At 37.7% G+C, this 21,564-nt stretch overlaps 1 protein-coding gene across 1 annotated transcript in view; it reads right to left on the bottom strand.

Moving 5' to 3' along the window:
* The window catches only part of PARP8 (poly (ADP-ribose) polymerase family, member 8), a 68,363-nt gene that overhangs the window by 2,520 nt on the left and 44,279 nt on the right, over window positions 1-21,564 (bottom strand). The window contains exons 14-23 of the mRNA XM_009709834.1: window positions 17,294-17,386; window positions 10,981-11,106; window positions 9,458-9,523; window positions 8,042-8,109; window positions 7,640-7,688; window positions 6,712-6,824; window positions 6,473-6,545; window positions 4,457-4,526; window positions 2,519-2,595; window positions 1,540-1,609 (exon numbers count right to left, since the gene is read on the bottom strand). Coding sequence (XP_009708136.1) covers window positions 1,540-1,609; window positions 2,519-2,595; window positions 4,457-4,526; window positions 6,473-6,545; window positions 6,712-6,824; window positions 7,640-7,688; window positions 8,042-8,109; window positions 9,458-9,523; window positions 10,981-11,106; window positions 17,294-17,386 — 805 coding nt within the window. The remainder of the gene's footprint in view (window positions 1-1,539; window positions 1,610-2,518; window positions 2,596-4,456; window positions 4,527-6,472; window positions 6,546-6,711; window positions 6,825-7,639; window positions 7,689-8,041; window positions 8,110-9,457; window positions 9,524-10,980; window positions 11,107-17,293; window positions 17,387-21,564) is intronic.

Genomic DNA, 21,564 nt, shown 5'->3' with positions numbered 1-21,564 from the left:
GACGTGAAGAGGGAGGTGCTGGACTCTTCTCCCTGATCCAGTGATAAGATGTGTGGGAATGGTTCAAAGCTGTGCCAGGGGAAGCTTAGACTGGACTTGAGGACGCCTTTCTTTACTGAGAGTGTGGTCAAACACTGGAAGAGGCTTCCTAGAGAGGTGGTCGATGCCCTGAGCCTATCAGTCTTTAAGAGGCATTTGGACAATGCCCTTAACAAGCTTTAACATTTGGTCAGCCCTGAATTGGTCAGGCAGTTGGACCAGGTGATTGTTGGAAGAGTCTATTCTATTCTATTCTATTCTATTCTATTCTATTCTATTCTAACATTACTATGAATAAATGCGTATTCAATTTTTATACTATTTCTCCCATGAATTGTAATTTTTAACAAACATTTTACCTCTTGTAATTAATTTTATTTAAAATCTATATTAATCACCTCCCCATCATATTTCTTTTCATAGAAAAATGAAGTGAATATGAATTATGTAAAATATTTACCAAATATTTAGAATTGATAATTTATTAATAAGGGTGAGGAAAGAATGACATAGATGAAAAAATCTTTGTGAAAGATGTAATTTTTATTTAGAAACTTCAGGCATTAAAGGCCAAGTAAATTCTAGTAATCCCTAAATTCATTTCATATCTTCTTCTGAAAGTTTTAGAACTAAATTTACCTATTTTTCTGTCCAGATCAAATTGAATTTTCACATTGACTGACATCTCCATAATCATATTAAATATTTCACTTGAACATTCTCAAAAATACTTATATTAAAAAGTAGCAAATATAGGTTAAAGCTTTCATTTTGAAATAATGTCCTCTCCATCATCTGTCTTAATTGTTACTTAAAAATAAACAAATGGTCCAAATGAAGGGCAAATTGAGTTTAATATAATTTCTTTTTGTTTGGTGAATTAGACTAACTAACAATTAGTGGTATAATTCTTATTCAACTTTCATAAGTCTTTGTTCTCAACATCTACTGAGGTTTCATTAGTTATTAAAAGAATAGCTAAGTCTTTCAAGAATGACTGTACTCATATGCACTAGATTTTAACTTCACAAAATTTCTGAAGCAGCCAGAGAGAATAGACTGATTACCAGATGAACAGTGTATTTCCCTGAACAGTGAAAAACTATTTGGAAATTCTTCAATAGGAAAACTGTTTTTTCTGACTCTTAGGTGTTTAATGCATTTGTCAAGAACTTGCAAGTCAGTGTTTCAAATAAAGGCCAGGACATGGGTTATCTTGATGGCTTAGGAATATGATAGCATTTGAAAGTCAGATCAGATGATCAGTCCCTGTGTGCATATGATTATTTCATAAAAATTCAGCATGTGTTACAGGTTCTGTTCGAAGAGGAAGATGTTCTGAACTGAAATATAAAGGCCAGCTATTAAGCAAGTACTCATACGCCTACCAGTAGTCTCTTACCTAAAACCAACCAATACTGAAACTAAAGGTCTCACAGATTTGCATCCAGTAACACTGTGTCCAAAACAAAAACAGTTTTTCAAGCGCTTTCAGCTTACCTTCACATAAGGCTATGCATTTTAAGTTACGGCTTTGCAAAAATTGTGACTGTTGTCCTTTCTTCTGTGACTGAGAGGTAAAAACATGAGAAAACTTTATTAGTGCAGTAAGACAAACTGAGTGAAAGGAGAAGGCTGCTATTTTCAGTGGTTTATTAATGAACAAATATAGAGGCAGTCTTTTTAAAACATTTCTATTGTATTTCTAAATATAATAGAATTTCTAAAAATATTTACATTATTTGTTTGAATTATTGTAGGAGAGATTTGAACTTTTTTATCCAGAAAGAAAAGTTCCTAATTATTACAGAATGAATATTATTATTAGAAATAACAGTGTTACTGATAAACACATTGATAGCAGGAAAAAAAAAAGGTGAATTTGATCAATGATTCTTTGGTCTCTATCCTGATATTTTACTGGCCTTCCCATTTCTGGAGGTTTCTGCTGTTACATTCCAATCTCTCTCCAAAGCCAGATTACTCTGTAGTTTCTATGTGTTAAATATGGAGACAGACGAAAGATTTCTTTCTCAAAATTTAGCCCTATGAGTTTGCTTTAGATAAAGCAGAATTGCAATGGTTTAATATGTAAAAAACATGAAAAACTGAGTTGCTATAAATTAAATACTACCCATTTTCCAGCAATAATCACTCTCAATTCCTTTTGCGTCATTCTTCTGCAAGTCTAGAACTCAGAAAGCAAGGGCTTGCTAAGGGTCATAATCTGCATTTTATTTTCATTCTCTTCCTAAATTCTTTGGCTTGGAAAAGAAGGGCACAAGACCTGCAGTATACTCTGTAAATTGTTGCTAAAAGCAGTTGGGCTGTATTTGACATTTGCAGTCTCTGAAGCTGTTGATTTTGTTCAATAAAATAAAACTGTTAGCTTTCACAAAGGGAATATTACCTCCTTTTCAGCTACCAAGTTCCCAAGCATAAAATCATAAATCTTCCAGAGATGGCTGATGTACTGTACCTGTGATGTATTACTGCCCTTACTGCCTGTAGCTGGTTCATCTTTAGCTGACACCTTCTGCTGCTTCTTGTTCATCCCTAGGAATATTAAAATAATGTAAGATACCCTGGCATATAAACACCATAACAAGCAAAGTTAAGAATGGAGAATGGAACAGGTAGCACAGTGGGAATCACAGTCCTTTGCATGGCACCCAAAAAGCTAGCCAACTTTGTCATAGAATATCTCAATTGAATCCTGCAAATTACCAGTACATCTGCATGTATTGCAAAGACCTCAGGAAAGTCAAGTTAGCATTAAGTAAGTGCAAAAGCATATAAGCATGAGCTTAAGTGCCACTTAATTCAGCTCAGGAATCATCTGAGGTGGCTGCTTACCAGAGTTGCACATCAGCATGTCTTGAGTCTAACTGACCCTATTCAGGCTGACGTAATTACCACAGTCTGATTTACCATGGAGGGGGCAGTAAAATCACGAGAGAAAGAACTTTAGATATTAATCTTTAACACTTTGTTTAGATTTATTAAAAGTCCAATTAATTTTTAGGAGTAGTTAATTTATTCAAAGTTTTAAAGTCTATCTTTTAATTATTAATGTATCAACAAGTAAAAGTATTAAATTATTTGTCAGCCAAATTGGATCCAATTTCCATCTCAGAAATCTAAACACCTACATTTGTACTTTAGATGTCTTTTATAGCCTTCATGCTGGTTTATATAAAATTCCTGTATTGTATGCTACTACAGGCTTCCTTGCCTTTCCAGTACCCCATATATCTTAGCAGTTTGCAAACACAGGCTGAATTATGGGGAAGTTTAACTCTTTGAAGGAACAAGTAGCATAGGACTTCTCCATGGCTTTTATTGGCATCAAGTATTAGATACTTCATAGGAACACAGGCCTCCTTTCTGGAGGAGACTGGATGGAAGGGACCAAGAAAGGTAGAGAGATGAGAAAAAACACAGTGAAGCTGACACAGCAGTGTTGTCCAAACAGAAGGGCATTGTGTTAGACAATGATACTGCAACTTGCACTTGTAGTGAGTCCTGAAAAGTTTCCATACTTCTGTAATCTCTGAAAAGCTAAAAGTGCATTTAGAGATTACTGATACCGAAATTCAATAAACAGTAGTAAAAAATGCCGAGCTCTTAAAATGAATTGTGACATTACCTAAAAATACTGAAAATCAGAAAGAATAACTAAAGCTCTCAGAATTATCTGCATGCACACAAACACACATTCAACTATACTAGTACTTTCATATGTGAGGAAATGGTAAATACAACATACCTAAAGGAAAAAGTCACCATATTTTAAAATCTCTTGTTTCTTAATATACACATTGGTGTATCTTATTTCTATTATACTTCTATTTATGATTTAATTCTTATATGGAAAACTCAGCACAACTCACTTTTGGATTTACTAATGGGATCAATTACGTTCCTTCCCCTTCTCATGCTAAAATAAACACACTGTACTGTACTTTCTGTGTAATCCTGACATGGCAATACTTGGCAATACTCTTAAACATACACACTTGAGCATGTCTATTGATGAATATTTGTTTTGTCAGATCAGGTCATAAAAGCCCATGAATCCACAGATAATGTTAGATGGACTTAGGCAGATAATGACAAAAAACATCACAAATACAAAGTTGGATTTCCACTGCAAAATCAAGACCTGCTTCATTACACACAGCATTAGCTACTATTAGTACTAGCTACTATCTACTTCAAGCACAGTTTCAAGGTACTCAGCACCTTGGAAAATGAGGAAAATGAGGAGAGATTTTCTCTTTTTTGAACAAATGAAATCTGGTCAACAAAGATAAAATTTAATACAGTGTTGTAAACAGTGAAGTTGGTAAGAAAAGCAGTAGATTAAGATAACCACCTATATTTCTCCAACTTTAGAGTGATTTATAAATATCACCTGAGTAACCAAATGATATGCTTGACAATGGACTAAGGTAGATTCCACTTCCAAACATTGCACCATGGAGCTGAAAAAGAGCAGAGTTTTTGTTTAACATTAATCTGGTTATCTGGACAAAATAATAATGATAGGAACAGATCATAATGTAGATAAGCATCTCCCCACTGCACTAATTTATCGCCTGGCAATAAATGGTATTCAAAGAAGTCTTTAAAAAATCATGCTGTGAATATACAACTAAAATACTGTATATTCTGTAAACCAAGTCCAAAAGCCCAAACATAATTTTACATCAGATTTATGTATAAAATTGTACTTTCTGTTTTTAAATTTAACATACAGAGGGTGCTTCTGTACATGGCCAAATACACCTCAGCCCTAACAAGGCTGAGCAAGCTCAGTATGTGTCTCACATCAAAAGCTTGGCACAAAGCACAGCCTAAGCCAGTCTCTGTGAATCAACAGCAACAGCTGCTTTAGTTGTCTTTAAGGTAAGAAATTAAGAGATGGTGATGACACTGGTTATATGCTATAGAAAAATTTAGTCATTAGTTCAGCCTGAGTACTGGAGGAATGGGTTCAATCAAGCTTTTGCCTGAGTCAATTCAAACATGCATATCCCATCACTGCAAGACTGCACTTTAGCCACAAAGCTACCAGCTGTCTGAAAAGAACAGAAGAAAGGGAAGACTCTTCTTCATCAACGTCACTGTTCCATGTCATGGCACTTGGGCTAAGCAACAAGATTGAGCACTTTTTATTAGCCCTGCAGTTATTTTCTTGTCTGGAAAGGAGGAAGTATTGGTTTGACTTCTCCACCAGGGACTGATTGCTTTATGTAGAAGAGCCTTTAAAGAAAACACACCAAGTAGTTGTTGGAGCACAAATGAGAACCCAGAGTATCTCCTACTTAGGTAGATGTTATGACCACCGGGCTTTAGAGTCATGCTTACCCTTATTTCTTTCCTCTGATCCAATGATATTTACATTGTCTCTGCAATGTGACAGAGCTCTCATAGCAACATGTAAACATACTTTCACTCCTCCAGATCCCACAATGTTCTATAGGATCCTTCATGAGCAGATATTTTTCCTGACTGGTTAGTACTTGTGTAAATAGGATGAACTGGTGTCAGGATATGCCTTAGATATGTGAGAGATCTAAAAATGATGACCTGTATAAAATAGGGCTTTACTGTTTCCTCCTATTCCCAATATCTCAACCCTCAATACAAAAATAAGCATAAACAAAGGGGTTTACTTTGGTGAATTTTGGTGTGTAAATCCTGATTTCTTAGGGAAGTATTCCACAGATACTAATAAAAACACCCAAAACACTGAGAGGAATCACAAAGATTTCCTTTTTTCAGTGTCTTCTGTATCCCGATCTTTAGTCAGCACCCTGGGATCCTCGTCCAAGGTATCATGGATTTAGCTCTGGGGAAAAGCTGTCAAAACCATGATGCTAAAATGCTCTGAGTTACAGCTCCCCAGTCCCTCTGGTACTGCCTACTTTCCTCTGCAATTGTGGTCTCCTGATGATTCAGTCTGTGAAAACAAACCAAAGTTTGCAATAGCTCCCCCCTGTCCCGTCCCGTACACTCGTGTTTCCATTCCCAAAGAAACCAGAAGAGAAGAAAATATGCTGTAACCCAGTTCCTGCAAATCTAGTATGCTCTTGGATCCTGTAACGTGGAGGTAGTTTATGTAGCTTTCCGTTTTAATCCCGACTGCTTTCAAGCAGTACCGAGCTAAGCCTCCTGGAGGTGCTGCTCTGCAATGTAAAACTGAAACACTGATTCCACCGATGGGATTTTCTACGCATTTCAGCAGACAGATTATTTGATTTTAATTGTATCACAAAAGTACCTTTTTCAGGAAACGAGGGTATTTGAAATCATCCCTGTTTTCCACCTATATGACTACAAGAACCACACCCTTGAAAACTTGCCTAAGCTGCTATGTAATTAAGCATGCACAGATTAGCTAAAGTGTATTTAGTCTACTATTTACCTGCAGCCTCGTATTGGAAGCAACAACTAAGCCATTCCTCAGGATGGAATGCCAATTTTCAATGTGTGAACCACTGAAAACATGAAAAAGAAAGCGTTAAAATCCACAGTGTAAAATGCAAAATGAAATCAGTAATCCTTTAAAACAATAAATTCAGACCTGTAAGCCTCAAATGGCAAGAACAAAAAAATAGCACGGCATTTTGATAACCTTTTATTAATACGAATATATGTACTTACTGAAATGCAAAGGTACTTCCATAGAGATTTTTAGCAGCTCGGAAATTGGATTCTTTGGCTGGTGGACTGCTGAGAAGAAGGAACTGGTGGGGAGTGTGCATAAACTTTAGTTGCTGTAAAATGTAACAGTGCACAAGTGAAAAAAAGTTGATTAACACAAAAACATTGTATTTCCGTAATGGTAGTGCTTAAGACACCATGCTGTTTCACACAATACATGACTGCATCTAAATAACCATATGAACTAAGATGAAATTGGTCTCATTACCATAGCTTTCACCTGAAATCAAACAGTAAAAATGTCTTTCAGTTTATGAAATATATGGAAGTTTCTGAAACACATTTCAGCCTAATGTGGCTCTAGTAAAGTAATTAAATTGAACAATTTCATCATGGTATTCTCATCAGAGCTGGCTTTGAATTAAGGTTCAGATTTGAAAGACTGCAGATTACTATGACTTAATTAGAGGATCAGAGGCACACAAACTCAGAAATGAATCTCAGCACTATCCCTCTAAAATTCAAGAGCTATACTCTTTTTAATGTGTAATCATATGTGGATCTTCTGGTATATCATGTTTGTGTTCACCGCTTTCTGTACAATTTGGTATCTAATAATATATACAGTAACAAAATAAATAGTGAAGTTATTCTCACCCAGCCTCAGATGACTACAAGGCAGACACTTCTATTTGAGCTACTCACCTCAAACAGCATTTTTGTGAACATTATTCCCTAGATCTATTTTAGATACTCACATGATTTCTATGAGTCATGACCTGAAACTGCCTATTTCTCTCCCTTGTCTATTAATGGAGGCCATGTGATTAGTTTGAATGTAGACACCTACATTTGGCTAGAAGACTCCCACCTACAATGCACGAGCCATGAGAAATGAGAAAATAATGAAGAACCCACAGACACTTACCCTATTCACTGGTAGCTTCACAATATGTGATCTATTACTAGAAATAACCCTAAAATAAGAAACAGATTTATTAGACATGGTAACCAAACAGAACTTTTCTTCTTAAAAATGTGTTAGAATGGCCAGCACAAAGGACCCAGATGCAGGCCTTTGAACCCATCATATGGAAGCAGACCAAATCTTGACTAGAAAATGTGATCAGAGCCTGTACAAATAAGCTGGAGTCTTTCCAGTGCTTTCAGAGGGCCCAGATGCAGTCCAGAAACAGTCCAGAAACACCTGCAGTTGCAAATGTCAACTCTGATGTTAATTCTGAGCTTATACCAAATTACACTGGTGAACTGATTATTTATTAAATTGGATACTTTAATAATTATCATCTCATGTAAGTTAATTTTATACCATTGTAGAAGAGGATGTGCAAGCGGGTCTTGTTTATCCATCTGCTTCTTTATTTCCAAGTAAGGTGCCTAGAAAAGAGTAATTATGTTCTTTATTTCTAGTAGAAATCATAAGGTTAAATTTTATATTTTACATTGCCCATGATTTCATCTATTAAAAAGAATACATGGGACTTATTATTAGGCCTAAATCACAGTTTTACTGACATTTAGTGTTGTACAGTTATAAATGTGTTCTGACAACAAGAAGAATTAATATAGCAATTATCTTCCCCGGAGTAAAATAATAAGCATATAATTACTATCAAAATTACTATATTATAGCAAATATTGGTGATCTCAGAGAGAACAGCAGAAGATGTCTATTTATGTTCAGCTTTTGGATTAAGAAATTGGACCGGAACTTCACAAAATTAAGTCATTCAAAATACCCCAAGATAATCTACTCCATTTTCTAAAACTGTTTCATGGTATAAACTGGTCAAGTAAAATACCGTATCAGTTTATAAACCCTTTGAAAACCTTTTTTGATTTCAATCACAGTGCAAAGCATCCCTTTAAAACTCTTCAGTCCAAAAATTATTTTAAGATTAAAAAAAAGCAAAATGGTCGTTACTTTTATTTTTAAAAGACATTATATTAAGTAACAGAAACACGTGATTTTTTACATTTTTTCAAATGTAAATATGTAAATACTTACAAATGTAAGTAACAAAAATACGTGAATTTTAATTTTTGATTTATTTCACTCCTCTCTATACACCTTATTCTTCATTCCAGAACCCCAAAATACTTTACAAATACACATAGAGTAAGATTTATAAACTGTTACATTTATATAGCAGTTGGAAAAGCCAGGTACAAGGGAGAGATTTCAATAATCAGTTATAATCAGCTGGGCTGCTTGGGAAAAGAAGTATAACAATAAACATAGATACGGCTATCAGATTCTGTCCCACTGTAAATATTGAGAAATCATATGGTAGTAATCCCAAGACACCCAACTTTCCAAGTCCCCAACCATACTTAGCTGATCAAATGTTTTGCTGTAATAGAAATAAAGCTATCATTCAGAACATTGTCACAAAATTGAATTTCTTTTGCTTTGGAAATAAAAGACTCTGGCTTTGGTATTTCCAGAAATGCAGCAGTTGGTGATTATCTTGTTACAATGTCCCATTCTGCTGTTATTACCTCTTATTTAAACTTAAAAAGACTTGAGCTCTACTTCATCACTTTTATTTGACTTCCATTATGAATACTCTAGGTTTGTTACTTTTAATACACATTTTAATATTACAGCTCTATGGGAAAGAGATGATACTATTGACTTCCCCATCCATCACAGGCAAGCAATATAAATATCTGCCTAGTTACAGAAATAGTGATTGAGTTAGGCAAAGATTTTTAAACTCACCTGTGTCATCTCTCTAATAGAAGTGATACTGTCCAATGCTTTCATGACTCGGTCATAATTCTTCTTCTGATGTAGCATAAAATAAGCAAATAAATTAAAAGAATATTAGTCTTTGGTTCTATAAGAACTTGAATTCTCTGAGTGTGTATAAAACCAAAGGTAGGATAAATGTTTAGCAAACCAATCCTTTCAAACATTTCTAACCAATAGCTCCCTCCTCAAAAAAAAATTATTGTGATGGTTTTTCTTTGAATTTCACTGGAATCTCCAACACACTCAAAAAATTAGCTCACTTTTTAAACAAATATTTGTAACTAAATACAGGTTCTAACAGTTCTTTGGACAACATGCTATTAAGTTAAATAATGCAGTGACCAAAGAGATTTTAAATCAAATGCTAAATACATAGTTGTGTTTACTTTGCTGACAGCTCTATAAAACATCAGAAGCCCTTCAGTTGTCCCTTTGCATCACATGGATCCTTGCCTACTTTCTGCTTGCAAACTGCTAACAGATGGCTCCGCCTTTTCTGAGTGGATGAGCTCAACAGCCCATGCTTCACCAGCTCCACATGTCATGTCACCCTCAGGAGCTTCACTTGGGTCTTGGGTCTTGCCAACTTCTCTCCATGGACTTTCACTTCTCCCATGCTGGCAAGAAGCTGGGAGGAGGTGGTGTATGCCCTGCCTGCCCAGGGGCTCTCTCCATTCCTCTTCTGGTGTAACCCTCTTTCAAATTCCCTTGACTGCTTCAAACTCCCACCTTGCCCAGCCACCAGACTAGCTGTCTCATCAGCCCCCTTCCAAGCACCTCCTGGCAAGTCTTTCTTCCCATATGCTACAGAAGATGCTCACCCCCTCCTGAGGAAGAACCACAGCTAACGCTTTTGTTCAGAAAAAGCGAAATGCATCCCAATGTAGGACATCCAAAGTTCTCATTTATGCCCTTGGGATGGCTCAAGTGAGAGGTAATTGTTCACGGCTTCTTGAGGGCTTCCCTAAGAGGCAGTATTTGCAGCCCGAGGAGCAAGTAGTGCAACACATTTCTTTACTTCAAAACCAATGCTTGTACAAAACTTGACTATTATGTCAACATTTGATAAAAATACATTTAAGGACATAATTGTTTGCAAACAGAAAATGAGATGACAGCAACAATAAAAAGATGGACTGGAAATCCCCCAGTTTACATGGTCTACACCTTCCAAAGGCCATTTTTCTTTTTGTGTCCAATGTGTACACTGAGAGAAAGACACTAAGAATATAAAATTTTGCATCTAGAATTTGTACCCTAAAAGAATTTATTGGTTTCAACATAACTTTGAACGCAACTTATGGTTTATATTCAAATACCTTCTCAGAGACAATTAAAAAAGCTACAAAGTTCTGAAAATAGTCACATGCTTGTGCTATATTCTGGAGCTGTATCTCTTATAGTGAAGGAGATGCCTCCAGAAGGTTTTGCTATGAAATCTCATGCATTACTAAAACGAAGCTATGACATAATGAAAGATTGCTACTTACCCTGGGGTTAAAGGCTAGCATCTGAGGATCATTAGGATCAACTACAGAAGGATACGGCTCAAAAATGACAACTTTCCTAGGTGATTCTAATGCAGACCGACACATGGATACTAACAGATCAACCACCTAGGGATAAAGAAAAATATTTATTCAATATTTGTACTTTCATGTTGTACCTTCAGATTGCTTTTTTTACACATTATAGTAATAACATATTTCGTTGTTGCCTCTACTACCCAAACCACGTCATCCACAGGACATAGTTTAGGACTGAAATTTTTCCATTGATCTCAGCAGGCTTCAGGTTCATCCCTCATACGTTATTCCAGGTGCTCAAGTAGGATCAGTATCCGGTCCTAAATGTATTACCATGTCAAATACATTGCTTGCAGTCCTGCTTGTGCACATGTCCTAATTCCTGGATTAAATTCATTCTCTAGGGAAGTGAAGTCTGTGTATCTCTGTACAGTAGGTGCCAGTGAAAAATGTTACTCAAGAATGAGGAAGAGTTTGTGAAATCTGAACCACTGCCTGCTGTTCTGAACACTGTAATCACAGAAACACTTGTAAACATCGCTTCTGCTAAAGCCAGGCAGTGCAGTGATTTAACAGTCATTGCACAGCTCACACTGGGAGATGCTCTTCCGTCCATCCTGTTGTACAAAATTATAACATTGCTTTGAATATCTATGATTTCCAAGATTTCACTGTGAGATCATTGGGTGTAATGGGTACACAGGCATGTATTCACACGTGTGCATGTAGGCACATATACAACTTAGCAACAGATTTCTGTATAATTGTTTCAAAATTTGAAGAATAGAATACAGCAATCACAAACCAGACAGAATGCAGCTTTCTGGCAGTTGTGAAACCTAAATCCAGCTCATAATGAAATCCAAAGTTGCTACCTAAAATGTAGCTGCAAATTAGCTCTTTTCCCTGTTTTTTCTGCACCTTCTGAAAACATTCCTGTGTGAAAATAGATTTTTCCATGAAAGAAAGGAAAAGCTGCAAGGTGTTGTACTTAGTAGGCATCCCTGGTTCCTCCCACAACTCCACATGGATCAGATCTCATCTCACAGCTCAAGCTATTCTAGAAGTTTTTATATATTTGACATTGTATCTAATAATTTGGAGGAAAAAAAAAAAGATGGTCTTTTAGAGAAGCAGAATGAAAATAAGTATCATGATGAAAGGGAAAAGGAACTGTGCTGTGGTGAGTCATACTGTTGCCATCCTCCTCCTCAGCTCCTTTAGCATGAAAGGACAATTTTCTCCATCAGTTTAAAAATATTCTGTTAGTTCCAGTTACTAAGTATCTCACATATATTGAAAAATGAAGTTATTTAAATAATGATCCCTTCCTCCATAATGCTCTGATTACTTTCCAGTTTATAATACCTGTAAGTGTGATGAATGTTTCAAAACAGGGCATCTGCATTAATGTTCGCAAAGGACACCAGGAGTCTGAATGTACAGCCAGGTCAGGCAACAGGCCTGCAACTGTCTAAGTGTATTCCCAAGAAATCGACCCTGAGTTCATACACCCTGCTTCTCAGAAGCACTTCTTAGCCTCCAGTCGCAAAACACTACTAGGAAAGAGTTGTTTGAGTCCCCAAATCTCTTAACACAGTCACTCAAAGTTGTCTTGCTTTATGATTTGTACGATGGGACTTTGTCTTAAAATTGGCACAGTGCTTAGAACACCATCCCAAAGCCCTCCTTTAAACCAACTGTTGACTTCTATATTGTTTCTCATCATGATACCTGTATGTTGCTCTGACATGGAGGAAAATGTGCCTAGATTAGGCTTAGTTAAATCCCCAGTTTCCCCAAAAGCATTATTTTGAGCTGATGGAATGCAGAGCAACATACATTGGGAAGTAAGTCTAATATAAACCTTTTAATACAAACTTGCATATGCATTCCTTGGTAATAGGAAGTGCTGTGGGTTTAGTAAATGCCCTTAGAGCTGGGCCAGAACTCCTCCTTCTTAACAGTAGGTACAAGTACATAAGTAAGGATTAAAGTATTTTCAAGGAGGACAAGTCGACACTTGCTGATGACAATTCCCTCTTATAACATCAGTCTCTCAGACAGTGCCTCTCTCTCTCCAGAGACTCTATACAGGGAGTCTGAACTATCAACAAATCAGGCATTTAATTCTCAGGCATTTTGACTAAAATAAGGCAAGGTGAGTTTGGGCTTGAAAGTTTTAGAAAGTACAATCACTTATTATTAAGGAGGAGCCATCAGAATATTGGGAGTGAAAAAGTAGGGGTGTAAACCATAGGAAACTAGCTGAAAGCACAGCATCAAAAATAAAAGGACATGATTTCTAATAATGGGAACCTATATTTAGGCTCCTTCACTACACAAAATGATTTGGAGGAAGATTCATCTGACAAAATGTGGAGATTCACAATGTGAACACCTACCTCTTCCTAGTCAGCCTAGGTTCTCTTTATAATCAATGGAGAAAATAACCACCATGCTGACAGTCTGTGCTGTAATTCATGCTATCCTAAAGTAATGTCAAAAACAGCTCAGCTGAATCAAACCCTAGAAGTGCTGAATTCTTTCTGCAAACAGTGAATGGGAGCTCAATCAGATCAGATCTAGTGAGCTGGGTGCAACGCTGTCACTAGGGTGAAACTTAACAACATTTAGTCACCTAGGTCCAATGGGGCAACCGATAAAACCTCTTATCTAACTCTTTTAGGCACTGTTAAGGTTGTAATCACTTCAGTACTCTACAGAAAGGGTCTGTAGATGTAGAGGTACTGTAGAGATCTAGAGCAAGCTTCACATATGCCTGCAACAGTGATACCTATGTAAAACACAGAGTGAGCCCTAACCAGGACCACCTTTCCTGTCAGCTGTATTTAAAAAGTGAGACCTACTTGTTTGTACCCAGTGTACAATGTACATGTAATGTACCATGCAAATTTGTACCTAATTTTTCTCTAATTTTAGGAAAGCAAAATTCCAGCTGTTCAAGGAGTTGCTCAATAGGACCTCCTGGGAAACTGCCCTCAGGGACAAAGGAGCAGAACAGAGCTGGCAGATCTTTAATGACGCTTTCCATACAGCACAAGAGCTCTCAATCCCCAGGTGTAAGAAATCAGGAAAGGAAGGCAAGAGACGGGCATGGGTGAGTCAAGACCTGCTGGCCAAACTAAAGAGCAGGAAGGAAATGCACAAGCAGTGGACGCAGGGACTGGTATCCTCGGAAGAGTATAGGGACACTGCCTGGTTGTGTAGGGATGGGGTCAGGAAGGCCAAGGCACGGATGGAGTTGAACTTGGCAAGGGATGCAAAGAATAGTTAGAAAGGCTTCTACAGCTATGTCAGCCAGTAAAGGAAGGTCAAAGAAAGCATACTCTCCCTGATGAACAAATGTGGCAAACTGGTAACAACGGACAAAGAGAAGGCTGAGGAACTCAGCAACTTCATTGCCTCAGTCTTCACTGGCAGCCTCTCTTCCCACACCTCTTGAGTGGGTGGACCGCCAAACGGGGGAGCAAAGTCCCTCCCACTGTAAGTGAAGATCAGGTTCGTGACTACCTGAGGAACCTCAACATACAGAAGTCTATGGGACTTGATGAGGTGCATCCCAGAGTCCTGAGGGAACTGGCTGATGTAGTTGCCAAGCCACTCTCCATAATATTTGAAAAGTCATGGCAGTCAGGTGAAGTCCCTGGAGAATGGAAAAAGGGAAACATTGCACTCTTGTTTAAAAAGGGTGGAAAAGAGGACTCTGGGAACGACTGACCTGTCAGCCTCCCTTCTGTGCCTGGGAAGGTCATGGAACAGACCCTCCTAGAAGCTCTGCTAAGGCACAGCTAAGAACAGGGAGGTGATTCGAGACAGCCAGCATGGCTTCACCAAGGGTAAATCCTGCCTGACCAACCTAGTGGCCTTCTATGATGGAGTGACTACATCAGTGGACAAGGGGAAGAGCTACAGATGTCATCTACCCAGGCTTCTGTAAGGCCTTTGACACAGTCCTCCACAACATCCCTCTCTCTAAACTGGAGAGATACGGATTTGATGGGTGGATTGTTCAGGGGATGAGGAATTGGTTGGATGATCACATCCAGAGGGTAGTGGTCAACAGCTCAATGTCCAGATGGAGACTGATGATGAGTGGTGTCCCTCAGGGGTTTGTATTGGGACCAGTACTGCTTAATATCTTCATCAATGATATAAACAGTGGGATTGAGTGCACCCTCAGCAACTTTGCAGGTGACATCAAGCTGAGTGGTGCTGTTGACAGGCCTGAGGGACAGGATGCCATCCAGAGGGACGTGGACAAGTTCAAGGAGTGGGCCCATGTGAAGCTCATGAGGCTCAACAAGGCCAAGTACAAGGTTCTGCAATTGGGCTGGGGCAACCCCCACTATCAATACAGGCTGGGGGGATGGAGGGATTGAGACCAGCCCTGCTGAGAAGGATTTGGTGGTACTGGTGGATGAAAAGCTGGATACAAGCTGGCAATGTGTGCCTGCAGCCCAAAAAAGCCAACCGTATCCTGGGCTGCACCAAAAGAAGTATCGCCAGCAGGTCGAGGGAGGCGATTCTGCCCCTCTACTCCATTCTGGTGAGACCCTCCCTGTAGTATTGCCTTCAGCTCTGGGGTCTCCACCACAAGAAGGACATGGACCTCTTGGAGTGAGTCCAGAGGAAGACCACAAAAGTGATCAGAGGGATGGAACACCTCTCTTACGAGGACAAGCTGCTAGAGTTGAGGTTGTTCAGCCTGGAGAAGAGTAGGCTCCGCAGAGACCTTATTGCAGCCTTTCAGTACTTAAAGAGGGCTTATAAGAAAGATGGGGATAAATCTTTTAGTAGAGCTTGTTGTGATAGGACAAGGGGTAATGGTTTTAAACTAAAAGAGGGTAGGTTCAGAGTGGATAGAAGGAACAAATTTTTTATAATGAAGGTGGTCAAACATTGGCAGAGCTTGCCCAGAGAGGTGGTAGATGCCCTGTCACTGGAAACATTCAAGGCCAGGTGGGATGGGGCTCTGAGCAATCTGATCTAGTTGAAGATGTCTCTGCTCACTGCAGGGGACTTGGACTAGATGACTTTAAAGGTCTCTTCCAGCCCAAACTATTCTATGATTCTGTAATTCTATGATTCTAAATGTATATGTGATGTACCACTTAAGTGCCTGAATTAGAAAAATAAAATTTGAGCTCCCCAGAAACACATAGCTGAGGTCTTCAGAGGACTTAAGGCTGAGGAAGATGTGGGGCTTTATCAGCACACCTCTCCATTTCTTACAAGCTTACACAGGTATCCCAACATCTGGTATGCTAGATGTTGTGAATATAGCCATCTAATGGTCTTCAGACATCAAATTAGGAGCTGATGTTCAGATCCCACAGCCATATTCCCAAGTGAAGAAGCTGGTGTACACTGCTGTGAGTTTCTTCCTTAGAGGATATGCCCATAGGCAGTATTCCGGCATCTAGCCAAATAGTTTATTTCCACTGGCTAGACTCACTAGTGCTAGTTAAAGTTGACTGAACTGAACATTTCCTCTTCCAAAAAATAACATGTTGCTTACTATGTAAATGCACAGTGAGTGACATATGTCTAGGAAATCAGAGAGGAATGCACTTTTCCGTAAGATGTGTAAACTTGTAACTTAAGATCTTGAAAGGATCTTGAACATATGATCTTTTAACTTTTGAACTTACTGTAATCTGAAGTTAAACAGTGGTCTGAAAACAGTTTAAAATACTTTGTTTTACGAAAATAATTATATGGTTATAACCACATTAATAATTGAACTTAGAGTCAGGAAAAAAGCTTGTATTAAATCCCTGATCCTTGAGAATAGAGAAAAAAACCTATGCAGCAACATCAGTAAGGACTTTCCCACTGATATTTAATGATCAAAACAACAGATGTTCAGTGGATAGCTGCATCCCAACACCATGAACAGGAAGTGGCTTATTAATTGCATGAGAGTAGTAATGGCTCATTAGGTGAAAATAAATAGGAATTATCTCCAAATGACAATGGCTGCCTTTATTAACAATCCAGGTGACCTAATTGAATACAACAGAACAAGAAAACAGAGTTACTCTAATTACAGGGAAGCAAAGCAATGGAAGCACCTCATTAGTACCTTTTGAAAATGCCATGCATAAAACAGTCTATTTACAGCTATAAGAGTAGGCAAATAAATAATACTTACCAACGAGGACTCATACAGGGAATACAAGTCAAAATAAATACTAGAAGAGACTGAGTATACTGCAGAAGATCAGACATGTAATAAGCATTAGGTTATTACCTGAGCCCCAGTTGCAATCTCATCAGCAGCTTCGTTCATCACTCCTAATGTTTGGAAAGCAAATACACAGAGCTCCCGTTCACAAACAGTGGGCTACACAAAGAAAGAAAGTTAATTATATTTTTGTTCTAGTTTTGGGTTCTTGGTTTTATCATGTAATACCTGCAACAAAACCTAAACACATTTAATGTTTTTTCTTCAGATATTAACTGCAATGTTAATTTCAAATTATGAATACATGTCAATTATTGAGCAAGATACATTAGAGAAGTATTTTAAAAATCTGAAGAACGAGTGTGAAGAACTCTAAAACTCATAAGTTTAGAAGTTAGTAGTACCCAAATGTCCTTAACACTATCCTATCAGACTCTGAAAATTACCTATACAATTAAAATTAATGGAGAACAAATCCAGAAACTAATGGGACACACTCCCTTCATAAATGCAGGTTTATCCTTCACAACTTGCTATTCTGCTGTTGAGAACACACATAAAAATCTGATCTAGAATACCAATTTCTTGAAGAAGCTACTTTCAATTTTTCACTGATTTAACAATTTATTTGTAAACTTTAAGAAAATGCATTATATTTTTATAAAATAAACACTGTATTTGGAAAGGTCACATGTTATTTTAATAAATAAAGGTGTTTCCAATCTTTTTTTCAGATATTTAAAAAATAATAAAAAAAACTTGCTATTGAACCAGTTTTTTGCCCATATTTTTGAAAAATTTAATTCACAAACCATCACAACAATCAAATAAAAAACTTAATTAAACTGCATATTGAGTGACAATTGAGCGTTCTGCCTTCATAAAGCAAACAAAGCAGAAACAAAAAAGAACATAACTTTAAGCGAATAGGCATGACTTCACAGGCTTCCTAATTGGTTACAGCTCTTATAGCAACTCCATGCTTATTTACTGAAAGATAATTAGCAGATGAACTTCTTAAAAGCTCAAGTAACGAATCACACAGTGAATTGTTATAAGCATTCAAAATGAACAGTTGAAACAAATACAAGAAAGAAACACAAATTAAAACCTTCCTTAAAAGTGAGCCAAATAAACATAACTCTCTATTACAACGATGAAAACAATCAAAAATATTATTTGATAGTATTTCTTTGAATCCATATTATTAAATCCTAGCTCCTGAAACTTAAAATGATCCTTGGTAGGCACTACTGAACTTTTGTCACTAAAAATTCTGAGTCTAGCTATCACAACAATCACTAAAGCTTTTGTAGCGGAACGCTTTGAAGTTCAAGCCAATGTCTGTAGGAAGCACTTGCAGAAATGAAAAAATGAATTGAGCACACAAAGAAAACATAAAATTTAGCTGAATTCTGTTTCAGGCAACCGCTTTGTCAGTAATAAGCACACTGTTGTATTTGTAGTCACTTGTTTCATAGCCCTTAAGATATGCATTTGCTGGGTTTCAAAGATTCAAGACTTCAATAAACATCTGAAATCTACTGCATTCACATATCCTCACATCAGTTGCTTTACAAGAGCTATCATCTTTCAAGTCCAATTGAGTGTCACCCATTTGATTTATTTTATCTGCTATGTTACATTGCATTAGGCAGCAGACAAAGCCTAACATGATCCAATTCGCTGTGCCATGGCACTTTAGACAAAAAAATTTATTATTGTTATTATTCTTAGGTTTTCCACATTTACATGGTGGTTAAGTGATTTGCTTAGTTGGGGAAGCATGGTGGCACTACCACCTTGACTATCATAATCAATGGCATACACAGACTTCGTTTTATTCCAAAGCAAGGGATTGCTCTGGAATAGCAGAGCAATCTAAGTTTAGCCATGCTTGCCATGAAGAAAAGAGTGAAGAAAATACTTCTTGACATTTTGTTTACAACCTCAACAAAGTAAGTTATCCCGAGACTTAAAGAGGAACTTAAAGGGAACATACGATTTGTCATCTTTGCTCTTTTCCCTCCCCACTGTGTTATGATCCCAGAAATGTCTGAGCATCTGGAAGAAGTTAGGGAAATGGTCACTGTACTTATGTTTGACATTTGAAAGGCCTGCCTTCTTTCAGGTGGACTCTGGAGCTAAGATCTTAAGGCTGGAGAACTGTGGATATGAGGAGAAGAAAGATAGCAAAATTTGAGCTCCAAAAAGGAACAGACATAACTGTTAGGGTCTATATAATTCTTTTATGTATTTGATTAACCTTTCTGCCCACTGAATATTTTGACTCTGCAGTCTAACACGGAAAATAACCCAAACACTGTAGCTCTATGGACAGTTCAATAACCTGCCTTCATGTATCAATGCTGGATGCCTTCTAACACAAACTCCAGTCATTTTAAGAGCATTTTTGGATCCTGTTTCTGAAATATGTCCCACTTTAACCAAATCAGATGTGTTTAACTTAAATTTCCCACAAGTGTTACCAGAGTGTTCTAAGAGATGTTGTATGGCTATTTCACTGTCCTCTGCTCCAGTCATTAGTTAGGTTCAACCATTTAAATTCCTTTCTTTCCCTCCGAAATGAAAAAATTGGCTTACAATTAAGAGGTAAACATTTGGAGGGCGTTTGTCACATGCAGGTGACTTCTCTATTCAGTGTCACATTTCCACATTTTGGTTTTGTCTGCAATTGTTGTGCCTGCTAGAATCAATGAAAACATATGAAAACTAAGTTAATAAATCAATTCTAGAAGACAGAGCTTAAAGAAAATCACAAGCTTTAAGGGAAAACTGGGATTCAAGGCTGCTCTTACACTGCTGCTAATGTTTTGCAGACTGCCAGTGTGTTTCCCTTTATAGTATCTGCTTGTCTCTTCTCTTGCGACAGGATGTGAGCCCTTGGGACAGGAACAGCCTGGTTCTGACTTCGTACCATAAACACGAGAAATGTCCCTAGCCATAGTAAACAAACAAGAACAACAACACTAACACATTTTTAAAAGCTACTTTGTTCCAATGACATTTTTGGATACTCTTACATTGGTTGAAGTACATGTACTGTTCAGGAAGCTGAACTTCCTAAGAACTTTTGTGTACGTACATGAAAGTACAGACGTGTTCTTACTGATGAGGATGCATACCCACAAAGGTACAGAATATCCAACTTCTATTAGATTATTAGTTTCCGCTGTTTTCAAAGGGAAAATACAGGACAAAATAGGGCTTAACATTTAAGTACATATTTCCAAACGTGAACCTCATCTTGGGTGCTTGCAGAATTTTACAGATTACAACCATCACCTTAAAGGCATGCAGAGCTGATTGATTGGGCAACTTTGTTCTCCACTGCCTGAAGAGGGCAGCTGTAACTCTCCAACCACAGCAGCTGCTAGTGGTCTCACACATATTTTATTTGAGAAATTAAGGAGAAAATTAACATAAAGCCATTGACTTCCACAAAACTATTAGCTAAGCGAAGATCATTGGTGCCGAAAGATTATTGAGAATGATAATTATTCCTGTGGGGAAAAGCCAGAAGAAAATAAGAGCTGGGTAGTTAACCTGAGGCTGCAAATGTTTATTTGGAAGCAGAAGGCACTGACAGGAGCAGAAAGCATTTTTTGAGCTTTTGAGGTTTTTGGACTTTTCCTTCAGCCACCCCCATTCTTTGCATGTTCAGTAGCACCAACACAACTGCTCAATCAGCCCTGAAAAAGGGCTCAATCAGTGTTTCCACATGTTACAATGCAGTGTCACTTCTTACAACAGTGACTGGGAATGGCAGACAGGCAAACTACCTAGGTACTATGACATATTCTGGTTCCTGGACTCATACACTACTTAAAACATCTTCTAGACATTCTTTCAATTCAAGAAAGCTGAAACTTTCATAGCCAATATTGATCTATCTTTATACTTTCTAATGCGTGCTGTGGTTGTCCACAAATGCTTGCCCTCAGAAGACCCATCTTCCACCCTTTCCTGTCATCCTGAGGGGTGTCACACAAACACTAATGAGGCTGCAACATGACCTATACACCTAAAAATTCTTGATCTAAAATGAGAAGCTCAGGGAAGGCTCATAGCCTGACTTACAGAAAATGTACAAACGGTAACAGTGAAACTATTAACCATCATCTCACTTCTCCTAAAGAAAGCAACAGGCATGGAGATGAAAAGTAACTTCAAATGTCTGTTCTGTTTCCTACTTTCAATCATGGTAATTGTTAGTTTTTCCATAGGAGGAACTTGGCTGTTTCATTTCATTCCACTCACTAGAAGGATGAGGATAGAATGCAGCAGCAATAATACTGAAAATGTGGACAGGGAGA

The sequence above is a fragment of the Cariama cristata genome, unplaced genomic scaffold (assembly GCF_000690535.1).
Source record: "Cariama cristata isolate BGI_N322 unplaced genomic scaffold, ASM69053v1 scaffold10291, whole genome shotgun sequence".
In the NCBI taxonomy this organism is placed as follows: Eukaryota; Metazoa; Chordata; class Aves; order Cariamiformes; family Cariamidae; genus Cariama; species Cariama cristata.
Note: the sequence above shows the minus strand (reverse complement) of the source record. Positions and strands in the feature narration are given on the sequence as shown.